Source organism: Crocodylus porosus, unplaced genomic scaffold (assembly GCF_001723895.1).
Source record: "Crocodylus porosus isolate Cpor-Errol unplaced genomic scaffold, CroPor_comp1, whole genome shotgun sequence".
Lineage (NCBI taxonomy): Eukaryota > Metazoa > Chordata > Crocodylia > Crocodylidae > Crocodylus > Crocodylus porosus.
Genome location: NW_017728909.1, coordinates 62703486 through 62727504, shown reverse-complemented (window position 1 = coordinate 62727504; position 24019 = coordinate 62703486). Strand labels below are relative to the sequence as shown.

Sequence of the window (24019 nt, the reverse complement as noted above, 5' to 3'; positions counted from 1 at the left end):
ATTTCAGGCTGGACATAAGGAATAATTTCTTTACTGTCTGAGCCCCCAAGGTCTGGAACAGCCTGCCATCGGAGGTGGTTCAAGCACCTAAACTGAACACCTTCAAGAGTAAATTGGATGCTTATCTTGGTGGGATCCTATGACCCCAGCTGATTTCCTGCCTTTTGGGCAGGGGGCTGGACTCAATGATCTTCCAAGGTTCCTTCCAGCCCTAAGGTCTATGAAATCCATTTTAACTTTTCTTATCATACCTGAGCTACTGTGTTTTCATTAACTAATATAAAGTTTCAGCATTCTTCATACAGCTCCTTTTTGTTATAATTAGTAGGAAGCAGGAAGGACTATGCAGAGCATGAAATCAAGTGCTAGTGATAGTTCTCCTTAGAAATAGCTATGAAAAAATGGCACTCTTTTAGCCATGGCATTTATGTGCATTGTGTTATTTCTTCTTGTCTTAAGGGTTAAAAACAAATTACCAAATTTTTACATATACACACCCCAAGTATAGTATGCACCTCCTTTTTGGAAAGGCAGAATGAAGAAAAAAATTCTTTTTCCAGAGTTAGGGCACCTAGAGCAGGAACAGATCCTAATCTTCAACTGACTCCACCTCCCTTTTGTTCATAACGCAAGCAAACTCCGTAACTGCTACCGAAGCCTCGTCTTCATGGCTGGATCTATGATTCAGAAAAAAGCTGAAGAGTTTGCACTAAAGAAGCTGTAAAATAGAGAGACCAGGAGCAGGTAGCATACAGCAAAATTTCACTAAGAAAGGTTAGGTTGATTACTAGAATTTCAAGACCATTAAAAAGCAGATACAGTCTTTAACACCTCTGGGGTAAAGAACAATGAGTCATTAAGTCAACTGATTACTTTTGCTACCTAAACTAATCCCACAGCTTCTGTACTATGGAGTAAGAATCAAAGTAGGGTGATTCCATCCCCAGGCAGAAAGATAGGTATCCTAATTTTGGAGAGCTGATTTGAGGAAAAAGGTGTGTGTTGTATGTGAGAAAATACAACAACTGCTTTTTATTTTTAATAACCCTATGTCCTTACCATAGCTATGGGGAGAATAAAATTAATCCAAGTCTTCCTAGATGATCAACAGAATTGGCATCCAAGCAGTTACATCTTTATGATGTCCCAAAGATAATAGTTTTGTAAAAGGAACAGTAAAGGCCTAATTTGTTCCTCATCTGGTACAGAAAGAGAAGGAACTTGCTTGATTTTCATATTACAGGCCTTGATTTTCAGCTTGCAGGCTGAGTTTGCTGCACTGATAGTTTGTTTTGTTTTGGTTTTTTTTAATTTCATGTGCAAACTGAACTCAATAGATATGTTCAGTTTGAAAATTAAATAGTTGACAAATACAGCACTGTGTACCAGTGCTTTTTTGAGAGAGTTTTCAAAGAAAAACTTGGTAGATTCTAAAAAATATTTAAATGCTGTAAGTCTGACTATTGTCACATTTAACGTGGTCATGGAGTGGAATCTATAATCCTGTGTTTGGAGAGTAGGCACCAAAAATGTTGCACAGGAGGAGTTTGATTCATCAGAATGAGATCTCCAAAAATCAGCACATTGAGCAGGGGCTTCTAGAGTCAGCCAGTAGGTGATCTGAGGACAGGGCTTGGCCTGAAATCTTGCCATTTTCTCAAGCTTAGACATTTTACTCAGTATGCTGGGTCACAGCTTTGTTCACTTAGGTTTTTCAGCCTAAATTCCTCTCTTCAAGGTAGATGCCCACAATCTTTCTTTCAAAAACTGATCAGGCGTCACTCGTTTCTTTTAAAAGACAGCCAGTGGGGGAAGAGATGCTAATAGTGCTCTCCTTTATACAGTAGCCTAGTGTTTATAACAGTTTCCTAAGGTGGTAGAAACTTGGTTTCAGTTCCCCCCCCCCCCCCCCCCAACATATTTTCTACCTCCTGGGAGTACTGTAACCAACAAGCTAGAACGGTGATTCTCAGCCAAGGTGCCAGGGCATCCTGGGGTGCCTTGAGAACCTTTCTAGGGTGCCACAGCATGCCCCGCTGTTAAGTGTACAAACGTGATTCACAAGATAAACCAAGAGACTTGAAATAGAAATCCATAGTTTTTCTCTGAGTTCTTTGCAACAGAAAAACTGCTCAATTATTTTTCTGTAGTCAAAATAGGAGTGAAAACTAAGAGCTGGCAGGCACCCCTAGGAAACATGACTTCCAAGGAAAAACTGGAAGACCTATGATTTAGCCTGGAGAAGAAGAGAGTGAGGGAAATATGATGGCAGTCTTTGGATATCTTGAAGTGTGGTTATAAGGAGGAGAATGATAGATTTTGTGGCTTCAGTGGGACAGGACAAGACAAAATTACAGAAAAAGAAATTTACATTGAATATTAGGGAGAACTATCTTTCTACAAGGGCGGTTTATGAAAGGTTGTAAGAGCTTCATTTTTGGATGTTTATAAGAGCATATTAGACAAATTCTTGACTGGGATAGTTTAGTCAGGATGATGCTTCCTTGAACAGAATATTGAACTAGGTGACCCCTTGGGGCCTCTTACAGCCCCATGTTGTCTATGAGGATATGCTTAATTAGGCAAATTAACAAGGTCTTTGGACCTTCACCCAAAATATCAAGCAAAGTTGTTAGGAAATTTGTGGTGAATCCTGATTGTGGCCTGTAGTCCCAATGTACTGAACAGATAAGAGAAGCAGTTATACTTTGATTTTGTTTATAGGGGTCCAAGATGTAGCCCAGCACTAAGAATAATCTGCAATTTTCCTGTTGCATAAGACTGGGCATCTACAAGCGATCAGTAATTTCTTCTAGTATACTATTTGTGATATTTCTATTGCTTGTGAAAGGTTTGAATGATGGTACTAAAATCCTATCTATAGCCTAGTCAGTAGCTACCTTAACTGTACTGATGTACTTTTCACTGAACTGAGGAGGGAATCAGGTCAACCAGAAATCATAACCTCATCATGAAATTTCATAGTAAAATTCTCTGAGATGACTGATATATACTCAATGACCACAATGGTCCTTTCTGGCTTCAAGTATATAACTTTGATGTAAACAGAAAAAAAAAGGTAACTGATCAGAACCCTCCAGTGTCCGGGCACAATTTATAATCGAAAACATTGACAAATTTATTCTGTTTTGTAAAGGATGGGTATTGAGAAGTGGATTTACAAGCTCTGTTTTAAGTGTGTGTGTTTAAATATAAACTTGTAAAAACATTCTCAGTGTCGAAAGTGAAAAATTAAAACAAATTAATTTTTATGGAGCTCTTCATTTGAACACAATTTAGAAACAAATATGTATAAGATGCTAAAACAATAACAGAAAGTTAAATTATGAAACAAATGCATTCCCTCATGAAAACTGCAAAATGCAGGTAGCAGCAAGCTCTGGTTCAATAAAAGGGATTCTTCCCAATGTACGCTAAATAACTCTTGGGCCTTCTCTCTGGCAACAAGCCATAACTTCTCTCTGGCAAAAGGTTGTACACAAATTATTAAAAAGGAAAAGATGTTTTTCTCTAACAGGTGAGAAGGGAAAGAAAAATATTATATCAATCATTCACCTAAAATAAACTATTAATTAAAAAAGATGGAACAGCAAGCATTATAAAGCGGAAGGTATATTAATATAATTTCTTTCCAAGCTCTGAAAATTCTCAAAGCCAAATTGCATCACCAAAATAACTGTCAGGTTATCAGAAATAGTGAAGATTCCAGGAGCATTTTAAATTGAAAGCATATAAGCAAGAACCATATCTTGTAAAATCTCATGTTTTGCATAAGTCCAGTTATTGAAAGCATTACTTGATGATTCTCTTTATGATTTTTCATTTATATCCTACCCAAAATTTTTAATTAGTTGATTGTCTCGGGGAAATAACTTTTATGGATAAATGTCTATTTTTATCAGGCAGTAGTACTGAAGCATCAACAACCTTCTTTTCAATTGCCTGTTGATCATGGAGCATTTTCTTTATTTTTCCTGCCTGGCAGGTTTCTGATACTTTTCTTCCTGTATCATACCGTCCTGACTGCTTTTTTTTCCTTTCCATCTTGTAGTTCCTAAAACAAAAAAATATATTTTTGTTCCTACATGGGGGAAGCATAATAAGGAAAGTACCTGCAAGAATTATTCTACTAAATGTCTTTCCCTGGAGATCTCATAGTACTCATCATTTAAAGCAGGTCCTCTGACACCTGTAATTCAGAAGTGATAAGATACGTTTCCATAAAATCAATTAGATTTGTGACTTTCTTAGAAGGCAGGTTTCTTAACATATCATTGTATGTAATAACAACATAATAGCACTTAAAGTAGTGTTTTTATCTTCAAAACACTGTAGAAACATTCATCATGTAATTGTTTTGCTAAAAATTGTAGCATTCTTTGAAGGGGGAAGGGGGTTATTCCTGATACTCGTGTGGATATAAGCTCTGGGTATAAAATCAGATCTTCATGGTATAAGAATCTTGTACAGTTTTAACTTCTGACAAAGTAGGCTGTTGCTTATGAAAGTTTACATCTCCTTGAAACTTAGTCTCTAAGGTGCCACTCTGCCCTATCTTCTGCCTAGTCGATGGCAGGGGTGCTCACCTGCCAGCCTGTGGGCCAGATGCTGCCTGTGGAGCCTTGGAATCTGGCCTGTGGGGCTTCCCACAGCTTGGGAAATTTGGTGGCGGGAAGCAGTGGCAGTGAATATTGCCACCCCTCGCTGCTGCTAAAATCCCAAGCTATGGGTTGGGGTGAGCCGTGCCCCCTTATCCCCCTTTCCTGTATGTGGTCAGATTAGGGCTGGGAAGCACCCTTGTCTCCCTACATGGCTGAACCACTCCCCCTGGGCAGTTGATTAGGGGCTAGGCTATGCCCCTTTCTCTTCCCCACCGCAGGGCTCTGGACCATGTTCCCTTACCTCTGCCCAGCCAGGTTAGAGCTGTAGGGTTGGGGTCTAGATTTGTGTAAACACAACTTATTCAGTTCACATGTTTTATCTAATGTACATTCCTTATTAGTTTGGTAAGTAAAGTTAAATATTTGTCCTTGGTTTAAAAGCAGTTAAATTCTTTTAAAAATCTTTTATTCAATTTGGTACCATGACATTGCGTGACTTATAATTTTAAAGTTATAGTTACGATCGCCTTACATGATTGTTTTTCTGTCACAATTCCATATAGCTATTTTTTAAGGATTTCATGTCTTTAACAAATTGAAAATGGTATTCCTTTATTAAAACACTGGAAATCAAAAGCTAGGACTGTATTTTAGAATAATTTTAGAATAGTTGAAATCCTGTTTTCTTGACTACAATTTGACAGAAGGCTTATAATTAAATTGATTTATTCCAAACCTGAAAATGTGCGCAAGTTGAGTGGCAATTGGTATCCTAATTCCTAAATACTTTATTTAATCTATTTCTTGCAATGGAATAGACATTATAAATGAATAAACACAAAGGATCTTTAAAAAACCTTGTAAAGAGATAGTAATATCTAAAAATATTGGCCAAGTATAACATGTAAGCTAAAGTATGCAAAAGGGGTTTTTTTGTTTAGTACAGACATACCATTTTAGGCATACATTGTTGTTTATTTTGTTAGGATAAAAGGAATAAAAAGAAATGAATGATGCTGCCAGGGCTAATATCTACAGGGAGGTCCACTGAAATTCATCTGCCTAATCCCTTTATCAGTGTTAGGACAAATTACTAAAATATCTAGTCTTGTGAAGGCTTTAACCTACTGATGGTTTGTTTTTTATTGGCTGGCACCCAGATTCAGATGTCAAAGATTAGCCTAAAAACTGGCTTCTAATTGAAGCGGATAAACTAACAACAGTAAAGCTTTTACAATTCACAATGCTGTAATCTATTAGGTAGGATTGAATGAGACACATCAGAATACTACAATAAAACCTTTGATAAAGTATCCCAAGAGCTAAGGTATATGGGCAGGGCATTAGGTTTCATGTCTTGGGAACACCTTATACAACTTTAGAAGATGCATGCCAATCTTTTGTCTTGTTTAGAAGAGGTATTCATGCGGTGGGTATCCCATCAGGAAACTGAGTGGGCCACAGGCAGAGAGAGATTGTTTTTCATGGAAGTCCATTGTGCTCATGAAAGGCCCTTTGATACTGAAGAGATATTTGTTTCAGTGCACTTCATTTTGAATTCACTCATGCTCAATTTTCATGAAAAGACCTTTACTTCACCTTTTATATAGAGTGTTTTATAGGCCACCCGCAGATGGTTAATTTTAAAGAGACTTTTAATTTTGAACTGGTTCTAGTCAGTTTTGTTTTTGAGTATGATACAGCTGTAAAGCTTGGCATCTTCATTTAATAGACTATGCGCATTCTGAGCTGATCTCCTTCGGTGTGTAACATACATTCTTGCAGTCCTTAATACAAAGTTGCTGACAATTAGTTATGGAAAAGTGAACTGTTGTAGAAGAACAGAGTTGAAAATTTTGATTTTTCTAAAGTGACATGATGAGAGGTATTCAGAGAGATATTATGTCTAATATGTCTTTATTTTTGTTTTTACCTCTAAGATCTGACTGTAGTTCAGAAATTAATGTAGTCACAATTGTCTTTTGCATTTCATGTTTATTCAACCAGACACTTTTACTTATTACAAGTCTTTTGAGGGAAAAGTAGAATAAGCCCAAAGTGTTAAGCTTTGGGAGCATATATCGTCTGGTGTTACAAATCTTTTTGAGCAAAGACATTGCTAAACTTTCTGTTCCCACCCATCCTACTTTTTTAAGGAAACAAGCAACAGCAAAGCATTTGTTACTGTTTATCTGTCAACTTGTTCTAATTATGCCTATTCATTTAGCTATAGCTAGTTCCAGTGTTAAACAAATGATATAACTGCTGTTGATCAGAATAGAGAAATAAATAATAAAGCCTTTTCATGTTTACTATGTAAGAAATGAAAAGGAGAAAAACAAGCAGTGCCTCTTATAAGAAATCCAATAGAAAGGAAAATACATATTTCCTCTAGGTTCTAAAAGCCTAAATTTTAATTTGCTCTCAATATAATATTCTTTAACTGCAGTTGCTGGACTTTTACATAAAACAATAAATAAATGCAGTAAAAGATATTCCAAACTGAAATCTTCTGTACAGTATTAATCACTTCTGTTTTTGATAAAACTAGATTCTACTTAACTGCTTGTCCTGACTGTGTTAAACTAATGTTATCATCTTTAACTGAAACTATATTAAATATTGTCTTTATAGATAGAGAAAATCCTTTGCACAAGGATACATAATGTAAGATAAAAGAATTTGCAATATAAAGATAGGTTTATTTCTAGGAAATTTCCCTTCCTATATCTAGAGACATTTATAGGAAATTTTATAGGAAAACAGCATATTTGTTATCTTAAGAGTTCAACTGTTTCTGCTGCTTTCTCTCAACCCGATGTCACTTCTACAGCCAGCATGTGTGATGTCACAAATGGGATTGTTATTTTAAATGAAGAATAAGGAGCAGGAGCAGATCAACTCCTAAGGAACAAAGATTTTGTTTTCATTCAAATGTTCTAGTGATAAAAAAGAAAAGATTTGCTGTTTCAGCACAACTGGCTCTAAACATTCTTTTCAACGTTTTCTGTAGGGTGTCAGTGGGTCTGTAAGAAGCTGTTAGTATATGTGATATGTTATAAAACAGTTGCTGATTGCTGCAGAAGCAGAATGTCACGTTCATCTTCAAATGCTTATGTTCAGTGATGCCTTCCTGTTTAAGAACTCTCATTGGATAATATAGGTTTATTTGAGGAGCCAAGATAAAGATTGCTCTGAGCATGGCTAGTAGATGTTAGCCATAAGAAAATTTGCTGCGGATGTTGTCCCACTACACTTGAACATTTAATCCTGTAGGTTCAGCTCTCATACCAAGTGAACTTTAAGTTTCTGTCAGACACAAGCTAACATACAGTGTTAAATAAATATAATGTAAAAAAGATGTAATGGCCATGTTTAGATGTGCATTACTCTCAAATTTGTGTCACTACTTTGTGTTGCAGCACACACCCCTGCATGTGAACTTTGTGGGACACTGTGTCCCGCTTTGGGCAAACTGCCATTGCACATCTCCTCCTGGCTTCTGGTGTGCTAGAGCAGCTGGGGCACAAATGCAGTGGAGATACTTTGGCCAGCAGCCAGAGTATCTCCCTGGAGGACCAAGCCTCTATGTGTTCCAGTGCATGCTATTGTAGTGTGTGCCATGCCGCTGCTTTTTCTGGGGGGTGTTTTTAGCTGCTGGGAAACCCTGATAGCAAATTTTGCCCCTGCACTGCAAACTTGCAGTACAGGGCATGCTTTAACATTCCATGCATGCAGTTTGTGGCACCACAAAGGGGTTGTGGTACCACAAAACATATATACCTACATGTGGGGATGCAGTCAATATATATACAAATACTATAATCTTTAAGAAGTGAAAAAATATTTGATTATTTATACCTTTTATTTTCTTCTTTTTTTAGCATGGAACAGTGTCTTAAAGATCTACAGTCTGAAGTAAATGAAATGTGTACTGATGAGCTATTACAAAATACAACTGGCTGCCTTCAGTGGCTAAATAATTTCAGTTCTCTCAAACCTTCTTCTACACCTAATGGAGAGTTGATTGAGTTCCTTAAGACCCTGGTAAAAAAAACAACACACAACTGAAGTTTTGATATGCTTGTTAAAAATTGTTCTTTTTCTAAAAAATCTATTTTCTCTGCTATTAGTTATTAGTCATTTCATTAAGGTTTCACCAGAGTCCTTTCCTTTTTCATATCCATGTGACCAGGTATTTAGTAGAATTCAAAGATTCATGAAATTTGACAGGACTGTGCCACGAGCACTTCTGCTATCGATAGCCTTGAAGCTGCAACCTCTGGGTAGTCAACTGTGTACCTAAGTGTCTATGCCACCCCAGTTCCTATTCGCCAGACTATATTTTCTGGAATTCTTAAGAAATTCAAAGTTTAATACTCTTTCATTTAATCTGTTATAGATGGTGGTGGTCTTTTGGCAACACATTGAGTCTGGACTGGGCAAATTTGTGGCAGTGGAGGGAGGATATCACACTTGTGCCACCTCAAATTGAACATCACTGATAGACCTGCTTGTGACAAGTTATAGAACATCTCAGATGAATGATTAGTGGAGGTTTAAGTGAACATTAGACAATGACAGACTTTCCAAAATCTGTTTAAAAAAACATAAACAGTAATTAAACCACCAGTTCCAGTAATTAAACCACCCTCAAAAAATTCTTAAAATGTAATTTAAATCTCCTTTGTTTCAGTTAAACTAATTACTGTTTGCTCTGTCTCCTGGGGGAAAAAAATTGCCATCCTAATTATGAGAGGCAAGGTTTTTAATATCTTTTACTGGACCACCATATAGTTGGAAGATAAGTCTGACAAACTTTTACGCACAAAGCACCCTTCTTACAGAGCTGCAGCTTTCCCTCTAGTAAAAATGGCAACTGTGGCTGGTCAGGAAACCAAATTTCACATCCATGCAAAATTTGAGAGTTTGGAGAAAAAAATGTGTAGGACTGAGCTGAAAAGCCAAACTTCAAGAGCTGCATGGAAATGGAATTCTACATCTTTTAGGAAATACTCATAATGAACATGTTTTGGTATTTCTGAAACAAAATATACTTCGTAGGCTCCTTCATTTCCAAGTAGCCTTAAAATACGTCACCCAACATAATGCCAAAAGAACAACTGTGAGCACACTTGCATATCACGATCTACAACATTGTGTCATAAAAGCCCTCAGAATCCTGCCAGCCCCAGCCAGGTGAGCTTCTGGAGAGCTGTCCCAGCTCCTCAGCAAACAATCCACCACATTAATTGTACAGGTAGGACTAGAAGTAGAGTTAGGAATATATGTATTTTGTTACTGATTATGTTTCTTTCGCCTACAGTGGCTTATAATTTACTCCACAGATAGTTTAATTGTCTTAAATGGGAACCATATTTGATGTAGATATTAGTCAATCTGAGTGAAATTATTAGTCTGACCTTTAGTGTCCATAGTTAGTACTTTCATACATTTACTGTCATTACTCAGTTGATTTAATCATGATCTTTTATTTAAAATCGTTTCAGTAATGAGCTTTGTTCATTATTTTACCCATTGTTTATATATGTTGTTTTGTAAAGTTATCTTTTAAAATACCGGAACTTTACATTTATTTCCAGAGTAATGAAAAGTGTTGGTATACTGTTGACATAGGCATAGGTGACGTGTGCCTTCTGAGGCTGGGCGGGCATGGGGACCGTCCGCAGGTAGCTATGTGGGTGTTGGTGGCAAGAGCGGGCTGAGTGAGGACCATCTGCAGGTACAGGAGAGTCCCCCACACACAGACACCGAGCCCAGAAGTGCCAGCTGCACTTCTCTGGGGGGAAGGGAGGCACCAGTGCTCTGCCTGTCCCCTGCCCATTGCCTAAGCCGTGAGCGACCCCATGCATCCACTACGCATCACCTATGGATATAGGCTTGTCACTATCCACTGGCCTTAATACTTTCCTTCAAGTTATCCCTAAGGGAAATATTAAAAGATTCCTCATTAAGCCTGGTCACCTTCTCTGATGTGGCATATCAGTGATTCTACACAAATCACGCCAATTGAATTGTTTTGTTTTCATTTTGATGTGTATTATTTTAAGTTTTGACTATAAATTAAATTTTAAATAAAGTTCTTTCAACCAGAAAACTGAATATTTTCCATGTAGATAATGTCAAAAAGGAATATTTCAATTTTGAAACTTTTCATTTTTTTAATGAGAAATTAGTCAAAACCAGTGACCCAGTCCACCAAAGAGTTTTGACACATCAGATTTATGATGGGGAGGAAAAACATGTTGAATAATTTTCAAGTTACACTATTCTCATGGCAGTTGGACAGACCATACCTAAGGTTTAGCTCCAACTGGTTGTTGTGTAGTGATGAAGTAACACTTCAGTTTCAGTTCTATTCTATCCAGGAGATCACACACAACAACACCAGACTCTCCCTATGCTTGAAGAAGTGTTTGTGCCCAAAAGCTTGCAAAGATCAATATTTCCAACTATTCAGTTGGTCTAATAAAAGCTAGCACATCTACCCAAAGAACCTTGTTTACCTATGTCCTTAGACCAAACCTGCTACACCCAACAACCCTTATATGTCCTTTAGTATCTTAAACGGGCATTGACTAGAGTTGGCATTGGAGAATAGTGCCATGGTCTGTCTCTTATGCTGTGCAAAGCTCCAGGGTTGCTGTTTTTCTGAAGGCATTCTTCCTCAGCTGGAACTGACCCTCCAGCTGGAATCATCCCATCCTCAGGCATTTGTCTGAAAACTTGTCTAAGATCTCTCCCTACTATACAGTTGTTCCAGTAAAAGATATCATGAAAGTGTCGTTGCCCCTTTTAACTTTCCCATTTTTTATTACTTTAACCACAAAACCCCAAATAATGTAATTTTAATAAATTATTAATTACACATTTAATTGATTTATTTAAAATTTCTAAAAATATTTAATTAGAAAACATTTGACCAAATGTCAGTTTTTATCCATTTTTCTTTTATTTGAAATTTTAATCAATTTAATTTTATTCTGTTGAAATATTTTGTTTGGTTGAAAAAGTACTTTTCATGAATCAAATAGTTCACAGTCACAATCATACAAATATTCTTATGTACATCTTCAGATTTGATTGTTGCAAATTTGATTATGTACATTGTTGTTGCAATCTCTCATGTATTGTCTGGTGTGTAGTTTCTGCATACATATTACATCATCAGTTGTTGTATTTCTTTGTGCTATTCTATGTCCTTACAATGTGTACAATCTGAAAAAGCATAGAAGGAAAGCTATAGAATATTCTTCATTTTTAATTTGGTTATTGCAAGCCCTTGTATGCCAGTGCAGGTAATACACTATTACGTAGTTTGCCATGATGATTAAATTGTGTTCAGTTTCTGAAAATTTCCTTGTGTATTTTTAGAGATATTTATGTTTGTTACTGTGCAGGGAATCTTCAGGTAAGCAAAGTCATCTAGAATTTGATATCAGAAAAATAGCATTTTCCTGTCTCTGTTCACTGGTAGGTTCATTTATACTCAATATCTGCACTGGCATTCAGGAACTTAAGAGAATTAAAGGAGAACATAAATAATCACTTTGTATTTAGCAATTAATACTTTTTATCTTGTTAAAAAAATTAATTTTATCAAGCTGGGTTGTATATAACGTTTCTAAAATTGTATCTTATTTTTATTAGCAAAGTTTGCTGAAGAATGAACAAAATCAAGAAGAAATGGTAGTTCACTTTCTTCTAGATCTCTCCAGTCAGTGTGGTGTATCATTTCCAAGCGGAACATCTTTTGATTTTACACCCAGAGCTTCCCTTCATGCCATTGAGGATGATTCATCTATGGATGTTCAGTCTCTTTGGGATGATGTTAGACTACACCTTCGACGTTTCTTGGTGAGCAAACTGCAGAGTCATTATGAAACAAACACTAGTACTTCACAACAGCAAATCCAGTTTAAAACTCAATGCGTACAAAAACTTTTGTTTTTTTATCCTGAAACGGAAGTTTTAAGCAAATACCAAAAGATGCAGAATAAACTTGTTAATGAACTTCTACAGAATAGTGTTCTAGCTAGGTGTGACGAAACAGATCTTGATAAGGTGGCTTGTGGTTACCAAAGTTTAATACCTATACTGTTCAAAATGGTAAAGGAAGATTTGTGTATGCTAAGTGGAATTATGGATCCATCCTCAACATTGAAGTTTATTAATGAAACTTATTTGGATACCATCACAGAAGAAATTAAAATTCTTCTTGACAGACTTTATGAACTGCAGTTCAAAGCAGACACTCTACATGTAGTTAATACCAGCAAGAGCTCAAAGAAACATAGAGGAGCAGTCCATGCTTTGGGTTAGTAGCTTTTTTTTATGTTCTTTTTAGTCATTTTTGTTTAATATCTTAATTATGCTACCTTGCTTTTTCTTTTAACTGATTTGTTTCACATTAAGACTGAGAAGTATGAAATGTTAAATTTATAGTTTGATGTTTTAATAATATTCATGTAATGAATTACTGAAGATAGCAGAATTGTGACCCTTACATATATCAGTTAGGACAAGTTATGTTACAGCTGCAGTATATGACAAAAAACTGAGGTACGTTTCCATGGAATAATATTGTCCTCCTATTAGAATATTAAAAAATAACTATAAAGTTAGGTTTGGGACTACAAACTATTGCATCTGGATAGGAAAAAACTTCTAGGCTGTTCCCCAGAGTTACTTAGTAAACTTATTTTGGGAAGTTACTTGCTATACCTCCGGCTTATTTAATTATAAAATAGATGACACTAAATCAGAGCAAAATTGGTCAAAAGGACTTGTTGTGCAGACTGATTTTTTTTCCTACAAATTTTTTTAGTCTTTTCCAATAAAATTCCAACACGTATAAAAATGGCCTAAGTTCAAAGTACTCTTAATTGGTCATTTCATATAGTTCAAAATAATTTGTGACATTAACGAGGATGCTGTTGTTGGCATTTTATACAGTCTGTACTTCTGATAAATTTGACAATGTAATCCAAGTTTAACAGTTCATCAGGCTAGTGTGGTTAAGGTACACCAGTTTCTATAGTCAACTGGCATACAAAGAAGTGATGTGACTAGTATTTTATAACTGGCCAGCTTATACATCTGAATGATGTAGTATCCATTTATAGCTGGGCCAGGTGTGGGCAGCCTTTGGCAGGAATACAAACCAGGGCTTGAACTCACTCTTGAAATGCTATACAGGCAGTCCTTGACTTAGGGCTAATCAACTTGCAGTGCTCCACATTTTATACCCCTGTTATTACTTACAGCACTGATCCTTGCCCTTGCAGCAGGCAATGGCGCAGGCACCATGGCTGGCATGGGACACTTACCAAAGGTATGCTCAGGCAGTGGCTCCTCCCGAGGCCATGTGCTCCCAGAGGCGAGATGGGGACAGGGGCTGGGGGCTGGTGCCGGGGAACTGCTCCGCTTCCTTGCCTCGATGCCATGTGCCTTCTAACTCCCAGAGGCATGGTGAGGCAGAGAGCGGGGCTGCAGGCTCCGCTGGCTCCAGGAAACTGCTCCATACCCACCACATCATCTCAGGGAGCAAGGAGGCACATGGAGCCAGCAGAGCCTGCTGAGCAGTTCCCAGCCCCTGTCCCTGCTTTGTCATGCCTCTGGGAGCAAGGAGGCACATGGCATCGGGGCTGGGAAGTGGAGCAGTTCCCCGGAGTTGGTGGCGCCTGCGCCAGCCCGTCCCTGTCCTTGCCTTGCCTCAAGGAGGAGCCGCTTCCCGCCCCACATGAGAACTGAGGAGCTTACCTTCAGTAAGTGTCCCACACCACTCCCAGTGCCTCTCTTAGTTACTGCTTTGCGCTTTAGAAAGCTTTCCACAGTGTATATCATCTATCAGTGTATATTATTTATAGTTAATTAAATAATTGATTTAAATATCTATAAAAAGTTGGGTTATGCTCCTGACCAAAGGTCCTTGGTCAGGAATGTAGCCCCCTATTAAAACATTGTTTCTATGGGAAAATCAGATTCGACTTGCATTGTTTCGACTTCCAGCGCCTTTTCCAGGAACGTAAACCGCTGTAAGTGCAAGGACTGCCTGTAGTCAGATACCTGAACCACTCTTTCGTTATATTCCTCCCCAGATGGAGGAGTAGAGGAATCTATATGGCCTGGAAAGCTGTAAATAGATATCACAATCATCCTGGGAGAAAGGGTCTTGGGACGAATGCTACAATTTCACTGTCCTGTTTCAAGCCCTTCCAAAGTATGTGGGATAAAATATATTAACACTTTTTTTTCCCCAGGACATGGCTGTATGCGTTTGCTGGATACCTAATGGTGGAGGAGCGATGTGGCTTGGAAAGATGCTCTGTGTAAATGACAGTGCTGTGCTTGTTTTGATCCAAATTAAACCAGATCCATCAGGCTTGTATCCTGTGACACTCAGAATATGGATAAATATCCATTTGGAACCATTTCAAAAGTGGAAGGGATGGAGGGGATTCTTGCTCCAAAACACACAGCAGCTATTATGTTCCTGCATCAGCCAGGAATGATAAAAATATAGCAAAAACAACTCCAACTTTAACACTTCTTCATGTTTCCCTTTTGAGATGATTCCCTTTTGAAACTGCTTCAAATAGATATTTGTCCATACGCTGAGTAGATTCGTTTAGGATTAGCTGTTTGTGATTTGGCTGAGTCATGTTGGATGCCTCAGAGGTTAATTGGGGTCTGGCTTATGGTCTTAGGATAGAAATATTTTCAACTTTGAGAAGAATAATACATACGTAGAATGGTCAGGTGGTGGTTGCCAGGTCTCAACAAAATAAGTTTTATAATTGTGTAGCCTTATAAAACGATTTATGTAACAGCATATCAACTAGAATTCCACAGGCAGAGAGACAGAAGTTCCTCTTCAAGAAGAACTGAAATACGTAAAGGCCTTCTGGTTGAGCTCTGGAAGAGTGGATAATGCATAGGAAGAGGTAGCGAAGAAGCACACACGCAGTTATGTAATAGAAATAGATAAACAGAAGGACAAGGTTGATTATCATTACTGGAGCAAAAGTTGTAATGGGGAAACAAGAAAAGAACTGATAAGTAGTTACTGGTGGAGCATTGTTGAGTTGTTAAAAGATGTGATAAGAGGCATGACTTTGAGACACCTGGCAATGAAAGGATGAGCTTTTAAAGAGGGTAAGGAGAGTTTTTAATCCATGGCTCTTAAAATATATCATAAAGGCAGGCAAGGTTGTCTATGTCTGTTTAAAAGATGGGAAACTGAGGCACTGAGATTAAAATATGTTAAATCAGGGGTGCTCAAGGGCCGATCTGGTCCACAGAGCCATGTAATCTGGATTGTGCGTCTTCCCGTAGGTCCATAAATTTGACATCGGGGGAATGGAGACCATTAACGCTGCCACTGCTTCCCCACTGCCAAATTTCTAAGTTCCATGTGGCTAGATCAGCCCCAGCTGGGTCTGTTCCCATGCAGTGGGATCAGGCCTCAGCTGGACCATTCCAACAGAGCTGCATTAGGCCCTGGTCCTGTGCAGCTGGATCAGCTCCATCTGAGCTATTTCTGCACAACTACATTAGGCTCTGGCTGGGCCAGCACCGCATGCCATATCAGGCCCATGGACTGACCCGGCACTGCTCATCCAGTTTGCAGGCTGTAAAGGTTAGGCACCACTGTATTAAATCATACCTATCTCTAAAACAGCAATTTGCAACCAGGGTGCCACAAAATCCCTTTAAGGGCATTATGGGGTGCTGTGCAATATAACACTGTTAAGTATGCGAACACCTGCACAATTCACAAAGAAATCCCAGAGATTTCAAATAAAAATCCATAGTGTCAAAGACCTTCTTCCCTGCTGTGACCTTTCTGAATTATTTTGAAACAGAAAAATTGCTCTATTATTTTTCCATAGTCCAGAAACAGGGCAAAGCCAAGAACTGACATTTTCTGTGAGGTGATCTGAGTATAACAAGGGATGCCACAAACCTAAAAAAGTTGAGAACCACTGCTCTAAAATGCATATTCTATTTTTATATGATATGACGAGAGAAATATCCCTTCAGTTCCACTTTGGTTTTCTGTTTGCTATACTAATTTTTTTTTTTGTATCATGCCAGTATATTAGTCAGAATCAATTTCGGTTACAGTAGTCTGTTGGGAATTCAAAAGAATGCAGGTTGATAACCATATACATGCAGAAAATCTTGGGATTTGGTCTTGTAGCTGTTAGAACATTAACTTTTTTAGCAGGTTCAATTGCTTTTAAAATCTCTATAAAATCCCAGAGCAGTTTTATTTTGGAAAAGATGATAAAGGTCATATTTTCAGCTGCATTTAATTTTTGCACCTGCAAAATGTATGTGGAAGTGTTTGTGCCCACAGAAATGTACACACAGCTGCTTGTTTATATATACTAAAGTTTTATTTAAGCTTTCTTATAGCTGTAACATTAGACTGTGTAGTTAAGGGTGACTTTAGTTAGTAGTTTTCAGCATTTTTGAATGGTTATATGGAGAATTTTGTATAAGTAAATGTAAATTATCCAGTGGATAGTTATCCATAGGAACTGAGGGTGGAGCTGATCTATTACCAAAGGATAGAAACTTTTATGAATAAGTAATATTAAGATGTGTTTAACCTTATTCCTGTATTTGTATGAAATACAATATTTTTTTAAAATGTATTTGAACATTTTGGCCATAATTTGGGTAATAGATCAATGAGTAACTTAAGTGTTCCTCTCCCTTTTTAAACAGCTGAGGAGTAATCACTGATAATTTGCATCTGAAATGACTTTCCAAGGGGACTAGTCACAAGGGTGTGTAGTGACCCCGCAGGACTATCAACAAAGAGACAATTATGGTTGGTGCATCACAGGAGGGAGGCCTGATGTCCAGAGTAGTAAGGCTGATGCCTGCAAACAAACTATTCAAAAAATGATATAGCTCACATTTTCTGACAGGATTAATAATCTTTGTTTGAAAGGCTGTAAACATCCTTGGATCAAGATAGATGCCAGTTTTAATAAATAGATATACATATGGGGTATAGTCACATGCATGGTATATGGTTCCAAAAATCCAGTAGGGAAATGGAAATGACCAGATAAGGCCAGGTATTTAAGAGTTGCCATGGCAGTAGGCCTTCATCTAAAGATTACTAGGCTTTGGGGACTTTAGTTCCCCAATGGTAAGAGTGACGGTCTCACAGAGACTTTGGCTTTGGTCAGAAATGGAAGATGAATTTTAAGAGGAAAGATCAAATCACAGTGCTCATAGTTTCTTCCCTTTTGTTAGTTTTGTCTCTTATCTGTGTATGTATGCCACTGATTACTGGTTACTGATTCTATGTTTCCTCTTGGTTTATAATGAACCTTTCTGCTAATTCTTATAAATTATTTTTGGCGTAGGTGTGATTTCAGGGCAGTAGACCATACAGATGTGCAATGAAATTACAGGTCCTCTCCCCAAGTCAGAAAAAGTTTGTGATTCTTAAGCTGGCAAAATCTCCTTTGCTATGAGCTGTTAAAGCCTAAGCAAGACAAGCTGTAGCATCTTGGGCTAAAGAATTGGACTTTTGCACATAAGTTGTTCTTAGTGGTCAAGCAGCAGATGACAGAGGTGATTGGGGCTGAAGGACACCATGGAAGGTGTGAGTGAGTTTGCCTCAAAGGTAAAAGTGCACCCCAGAATGTTCTATAGTGCTTGTTATAGAAGGTGCGCTTAAGTTAAACTCCATTTGTGTATTTTTATTTCAGTATTACTATGGCCAAAAACAGACATTGATTTCTATTGGTGAAGTCTAGACATTTTTCCAGGAGTGGGAGTGTACTGCAGCCTGAAGCTGCTCCTTCTCCCCTGTTCTCCCCACCTTTTCCAGATCAGTGTGCTCTGCTCTACTCCTCCCTGTCCCTGAGCAAAGTGGAGCAGCAGGGAAAGACTTCCCGTGCCTTCCCCAGACTCATGTCTGGAGAATGGGCAGGGAACAGCCTCCTCCACTCTGTGCCCAGCTTTCAGGAATGGAGTGGAGGGAGAACTGGGGCAAAACCCAGTTTGGGGAAGAGGTAGGGAACAGCAGCAGCTGTCCCCTTTGTCTTGGACTGGTCTAGAAGGGGAGAGGAGACATTAGGCAAAGCCGCCTGCTTGTTCCCCACAACAAGGACCCCATTCTGGGGAGAAGTGAGCAGCTGCTCCTTGCTCTGCTCTTAGACTCAATGAGCAGAAGGAACTGCAGGGAAAACCCTGTGCCTGCTTTCACTCCAGTCTGACAAGCAGGCAGAGAGTATAGCTGCTCCCAGCTCCCGGCCATGAGGCACTGGGAGCCAAGCAGACAGAACCCTGCAGCAAACCCATTCCACACACCTGGGACTTTATCATAACATACCTGTGACTCCGGTGTAAGGACTGGGTGCATGCTTTTCCCCGCTGCCCCAGACAGACCCTCCCCAATTCTCGTTTCCAGTCCACTGGCTTTTAAATCATCAACCCCACCATGCAGCTGGGCAGTGTGGGTGGGAAGGGTAAGTGGGTCAGGTTGGCAAAGCTCCCTATCTCTTCCTGAAACCAAGGGCTGCAGGGAGGCAGATGGTTGCCCCTCCCTTCCCCTGCTGGATGAATCTGGGAGGGAAAGGAAGAGGAGGAGCAGTGAGGCAAAGTGACTCCTGGTATGAAAAGCAGGCAGGGGGTTTGCACAACTCCTGTCTGCTTGGCTCCTGGTGTTTTGGAACCCAGCGGACAGAGCAGCACAGCAACGCCTTCTGTTTGCTACTCAGTGGAGTCCCTGGAGTGTAAGGAGCTGGCAGGGACCTGCTCCTCCCCATCACTCCTAATCTACAGGAAGAGCAGGAGAAGCTTCCTCTCATGCCTTTTCCAGACTGGCAAGGCCCTGAGTTCAGGGAGGCAGAGGCCCCTTCCTGCAAAATCACTCCTGGTCACCTAGGGGAGTTAAGCTAGGAGAAAGTTTACAAACATCCATTTCCTGATGAGAAGCTCTTTTGGGACTGACTTATCCCTGGTTGGAAATGGTGGATCCTAGAACTGCCATTTTTGGTACAGGGGAAAGCTCATAAACATTAGTACACTTTTGATTTCTTCTGGGAGAACAGTGATCCTAGTAGAAACTGAACTTCTGTATGGCCTAAGGACTGTGTGTGTTGACTCCTCCAGAAAGATTCATGAGCCTAAACACTTCAGCCCCCCTCTACACAGAAGTTGTATGGCCATGTCCATTGATCATTAAGATCACTTAAACATCATAAAATGTGCAGCATGTGTGCATATGCTTATTCCTATAAGCCAGGGATGTCAAACATGTCTTGTGGGCTGGATCTGGCCAGTGAAGCCACTCTATCTGGACTGTTGAGCTACTGGAAAGCCACAGGAAGTTGTGCATGGGCTGCTATAGAACCTGCAGCATTTCACTCTGCTGGTCCTGACCATCATTAGCAAGCACAGTTTGCCGCCATTGCTCTCAGGTCCCTTCCCCAGACCCACTACCACCAGCAGTGGATCCTCACTCCAGACCTTCCACCGCCACCACCACTAGACCCTTGCTGCTGTCAGGTCCGCTGCTGCTGCTGTTGTGATGGCAACCAGAGGCACTCCAGTGCCCCATCTAGATTTCACATTGCAGGAGCCCTACAGTCCAGATCCAACCTGGGGCCCCGGGTGAGTTTGAGAACCCTGCTGTAGGCCATCATATTTACATTTTCACTCCATAAATTGTATAAGTCTATGTATTAGCTGAAAAACTTTCTGGCAGCAGATAAACATCAAGATTTTAGATTCAAGTGTGAATCATTTGCACTTTAAACTAGTGAATGAACAGTATTAATCTAGGATTAATCTAGGATAAGATTGCCGCCTCGTGATTTAGTTCAGTGCATTCTGGAATTTAATTAATATCAGTTAGGAAACATGCTCTTACTCCAAAATAACAGCATTCACTTGGGGGTTTTACTCCAGGAGTTCCTATATAAATTTTGATTAGGGACCAGATGCCACTACCTTAACTACTGGCATTTGGAGTAAAATTCCATTTATATATAGTGCAGATATTGCAGAACTTTACCAGGTTGCCTTGACAATGACCTTCATTTTGATATGGAAAGACCACAGTCAGTAAGAATAGGTAATGGAGTAGGGGAAGAATTCACTTCTTTCTCAGCTGAGTGACAGTTCTGCCAATGTTTCCTGTGTTTTGATGCAAGCTGCCACTGCCCTCTGGGACCTACCAAACCAGCACATTTCAAACCACCAAGATAATTTAATCTAGGACATTCAATTGGGACTTTTGTCCCAGAGGTGAAAAAATAGGTTTTTATTTACTAAGTGCACCCTGAGGGAAATGTGATTTTTGATAATAACTATTGTAATTGATCTTACTGTAGAAAAAAGGAAAAAAAATAACAGAAAATAATGAAACCATGCTAGAGCTTTGCAAAATTTAATCTAGATGACCTACTTCTGTCTGGAGAATAGAGAGAAACTACAACAAGACTACAGACTACAAGACTACAACATTAAAATGTATAAATCTTTAAAAGTATTTCATTATATAACAATTGATGAATTTTGTTTTCATGCTTTATTGCACCCATTACTTGAACATACTATAAAGTATTAAAATGCACTTCTATCTAGTTATCTGTGTTACTGTGAATGTTTTGAGAGTGAAGCTGAGGAAATGTGAGTTGTAATGAAACCATTCTTTGGAGTTTAATTTCTGATTACCAGGGAGGAAATTGCTTCTGTGTTATGGTTTCACTCCATTCCTATGTAAAAGAGTGATTCTTACTGACTTCAGTGGTGCAGGACTGACCTTGCACTTACTTGTGTTTGGGCAGCATTAAAGTTTTTGCAATTTTTAGACAATGTTTGTATCACTTTGTTTTGGCTTCCCTCCATGTCTTCAATATGTTAAAGCAACATTCAGAAGAAAGGAAAAACTTCTACTTTAAAAGTCAAGCTGGTTTTCAAAATCTCAGTCTGAAAACAATTAATTATGTTTAAATACAAATTGCTATGTGGTAAAATATTCTTCAATAAAAGTAAACTAACAAGAGCATGCATAATAAATTCCAAGTATACTTTGAGTCTAGAAAAATGTGGTTCAACCTTCCAGCATTAAATATATTCTTCTCCAAATGTTGTGATAATGTTAAAATGTGTCACAAAATAGTAACCACTTTTTATACGTTTCCTAGTATATTTGATATTTGTGAAACCAATACATGAAACTGCATTTACCCAAGAACATGTTTATTCTTTTTATTTTCTGGGTTTTTCCCCCATTTAATTTTCAGTGTAATACTACATTTGCAATAGGTTTCCTCATGTCTTTTTACTTTTTTTCTCCAATTCATTTTTAATCTAGTTTAGTGAGGCTTTATTGATACATTCTAGTTGTTTATCTCCTTTTCATGAAAAAAATGGCTACTCCTATATATGATTTGATTTTACTTAAAGAAAATCGGAATAATAGAATTATACAAAACATTTTACCTAATAAAATAACATTTTTTCTTAAATTATACATTTTCCTTAGTTTGATTACATAATACCTTTTATTGTTTTTATTTAGTACCTCATGCATTAAGTTTTAGGTCCAAAAACTAACATGTTTATAGCTATGTTTTCCCTTGGTGTACACCTTTTTAACATAATAGAAGTTTTTATTTTCTTTCTTATTAATTTAGCAGCAGGCTGGCTAAAAGACCCTCAGACTCTAGAGGTAGCCCAATATTTACCATAGTAATGTTTTGTAATGTTTACCATATTTACAAGACATATTTTAAATGTTTACGTAGTGAATATCTTTTAAATTCTGGGATTCATTTTATTAAATGTGAGGCAATGATAGTGTATGGGTCAAAATCGGTAGTCTGCAGCTTTTATTTAAATCTGGTTGCAGAGTGAAGCCATACAAAAAACTGTTAATTATCTTTTTTACAATGCGTTTCTAGCATCACAATCGCTAAATATTTCATTCACGTTTTAATATCCAGACATTGCACATTTTCCCAAATGTACCAACTAGTTCCTCAGCTTCTCCAAGAAATCGTGCACTTGCAGTATACAACTGACTGCAGTCACACATTTATTTTTGTTAAATTAGATTCAAACCCGATTCAAACTCTGATCTCGGCTAACTGCAGTATATTCTCTTTAGACATGCGTGCACTTCAAAAGATATCATAATGTTTTTGGAATATGAACTGATAGGCCATGTGGTTTAAAGAAACTTAGAAGTGCCTACATTGTGGTTGAGATTAGGAGGTATAGCAGAATCTGAAGGGGTTGGGACTGGCATTATGTGAAGACTAGGGACTTGGGGGAATTGTAAGGGGGAGAGCCATCAGCATGAGGAGCTACCTTTCTACATATAAATGCCTGTGTAATCCAAAGACTCCTGATTTTTGATGCAATAGAGGAAGTGAGGCAGTGGTGCCATGGAGATTTAAATAAATTTGACCTTTGGTGTGTATAGTCACCTCTTCCCCTTCATAAAAGATATGCATATCCAGTTTGTTTCCCTTCACATTCTGTGAAGGAATAGGACACTTTAATCTCCTTTTCCTTCTGGTGCCCTATAGCCCTATTGAAACCCTAATGTGACCTTATCACTTTACTCATTTCCTTGTAATTCCCAATGTGGCCTTGCACTCTTTTTAACCTTAGTAGTAAGTATCATTTATCCTTCTATGCTCACCATACCACCCCTGCCCTGCGTGCTGAGTTCAGCACAACATGGTGAGCTAATCTGCATGTGATGATATCTTGCCCCATGACAAATAGCAAAAATGTAGTACCTGTAAGGAGAAGGAAAAAAGTGATCTGTACAACAACAGGCCCATTAGTCTGACTTCAATAATATGCAAGGTTGTAGAAACAATTTAAATGAAGAACAATTAAAAGACAAGGTGATAAACAGAAAGTGGGTTAAAAATGCAATATGCCATTTCACGCCAAGCAAATTGATACCTTCCCTTGGAAAGATAAATTCTTCTAGACAGGGGAAATACAGTAGGTCTAATCTATTTAGATCTCTAGTTAAGTATTTGATATAGTGCTGCATGGCTAACTACTAGTTAAGATGTAGAAGATGGAACTGTAAGGTGAATAAAAGCCTAGCTAAAGGGAAGACTACAATGGTTTATGATGAATTGAGATCAAATCAAACTACAGAGAGGTTACTATTGGAGTTCCTCTAGGATATGCTTGGGGAAGCAAATTAATATTTTCATTAATAACTTTGCTATAAAAAGCAGGAACATACTAATGAATTTGATGATGAAACAAACTTGGGAGACATCCATACGGAAGAGGATTGAAATATCACATAGGAAAAACTGAATGACCTCAAGAACTAGAGTAATTGCTGGGGACCTATTTAA

General features: G+C 38.3%; 1 protein-coding gene across 5 annotated transcripts in view; it reads left to right on the top strand.

The window, feature by feature from the left end:
- The window catches only part of KIAA0825 (KIAA0825 ortholog), a 373307-nt gene that overhangs the window by 45358 nt on the left and 303930 nt on the right, over positions 1-24019 (top strand). For all 5 annotated transcript variants that reach the window (XM_019532383.1, XM_019532382.1, XM_019532379.1 and 2 more), the window contains exons 4-5: positions 8507-8669; positions 12294-12960. In XM_019532383.1, coding sequence (XP_019387928.1) covers positions 8507-8669; positions 12294-12960 — 830 coding nt within the window. The remainder of the gene's footprint in view (positions 1-8506; positions 8670-12293; positions 12961-24019) is intronic.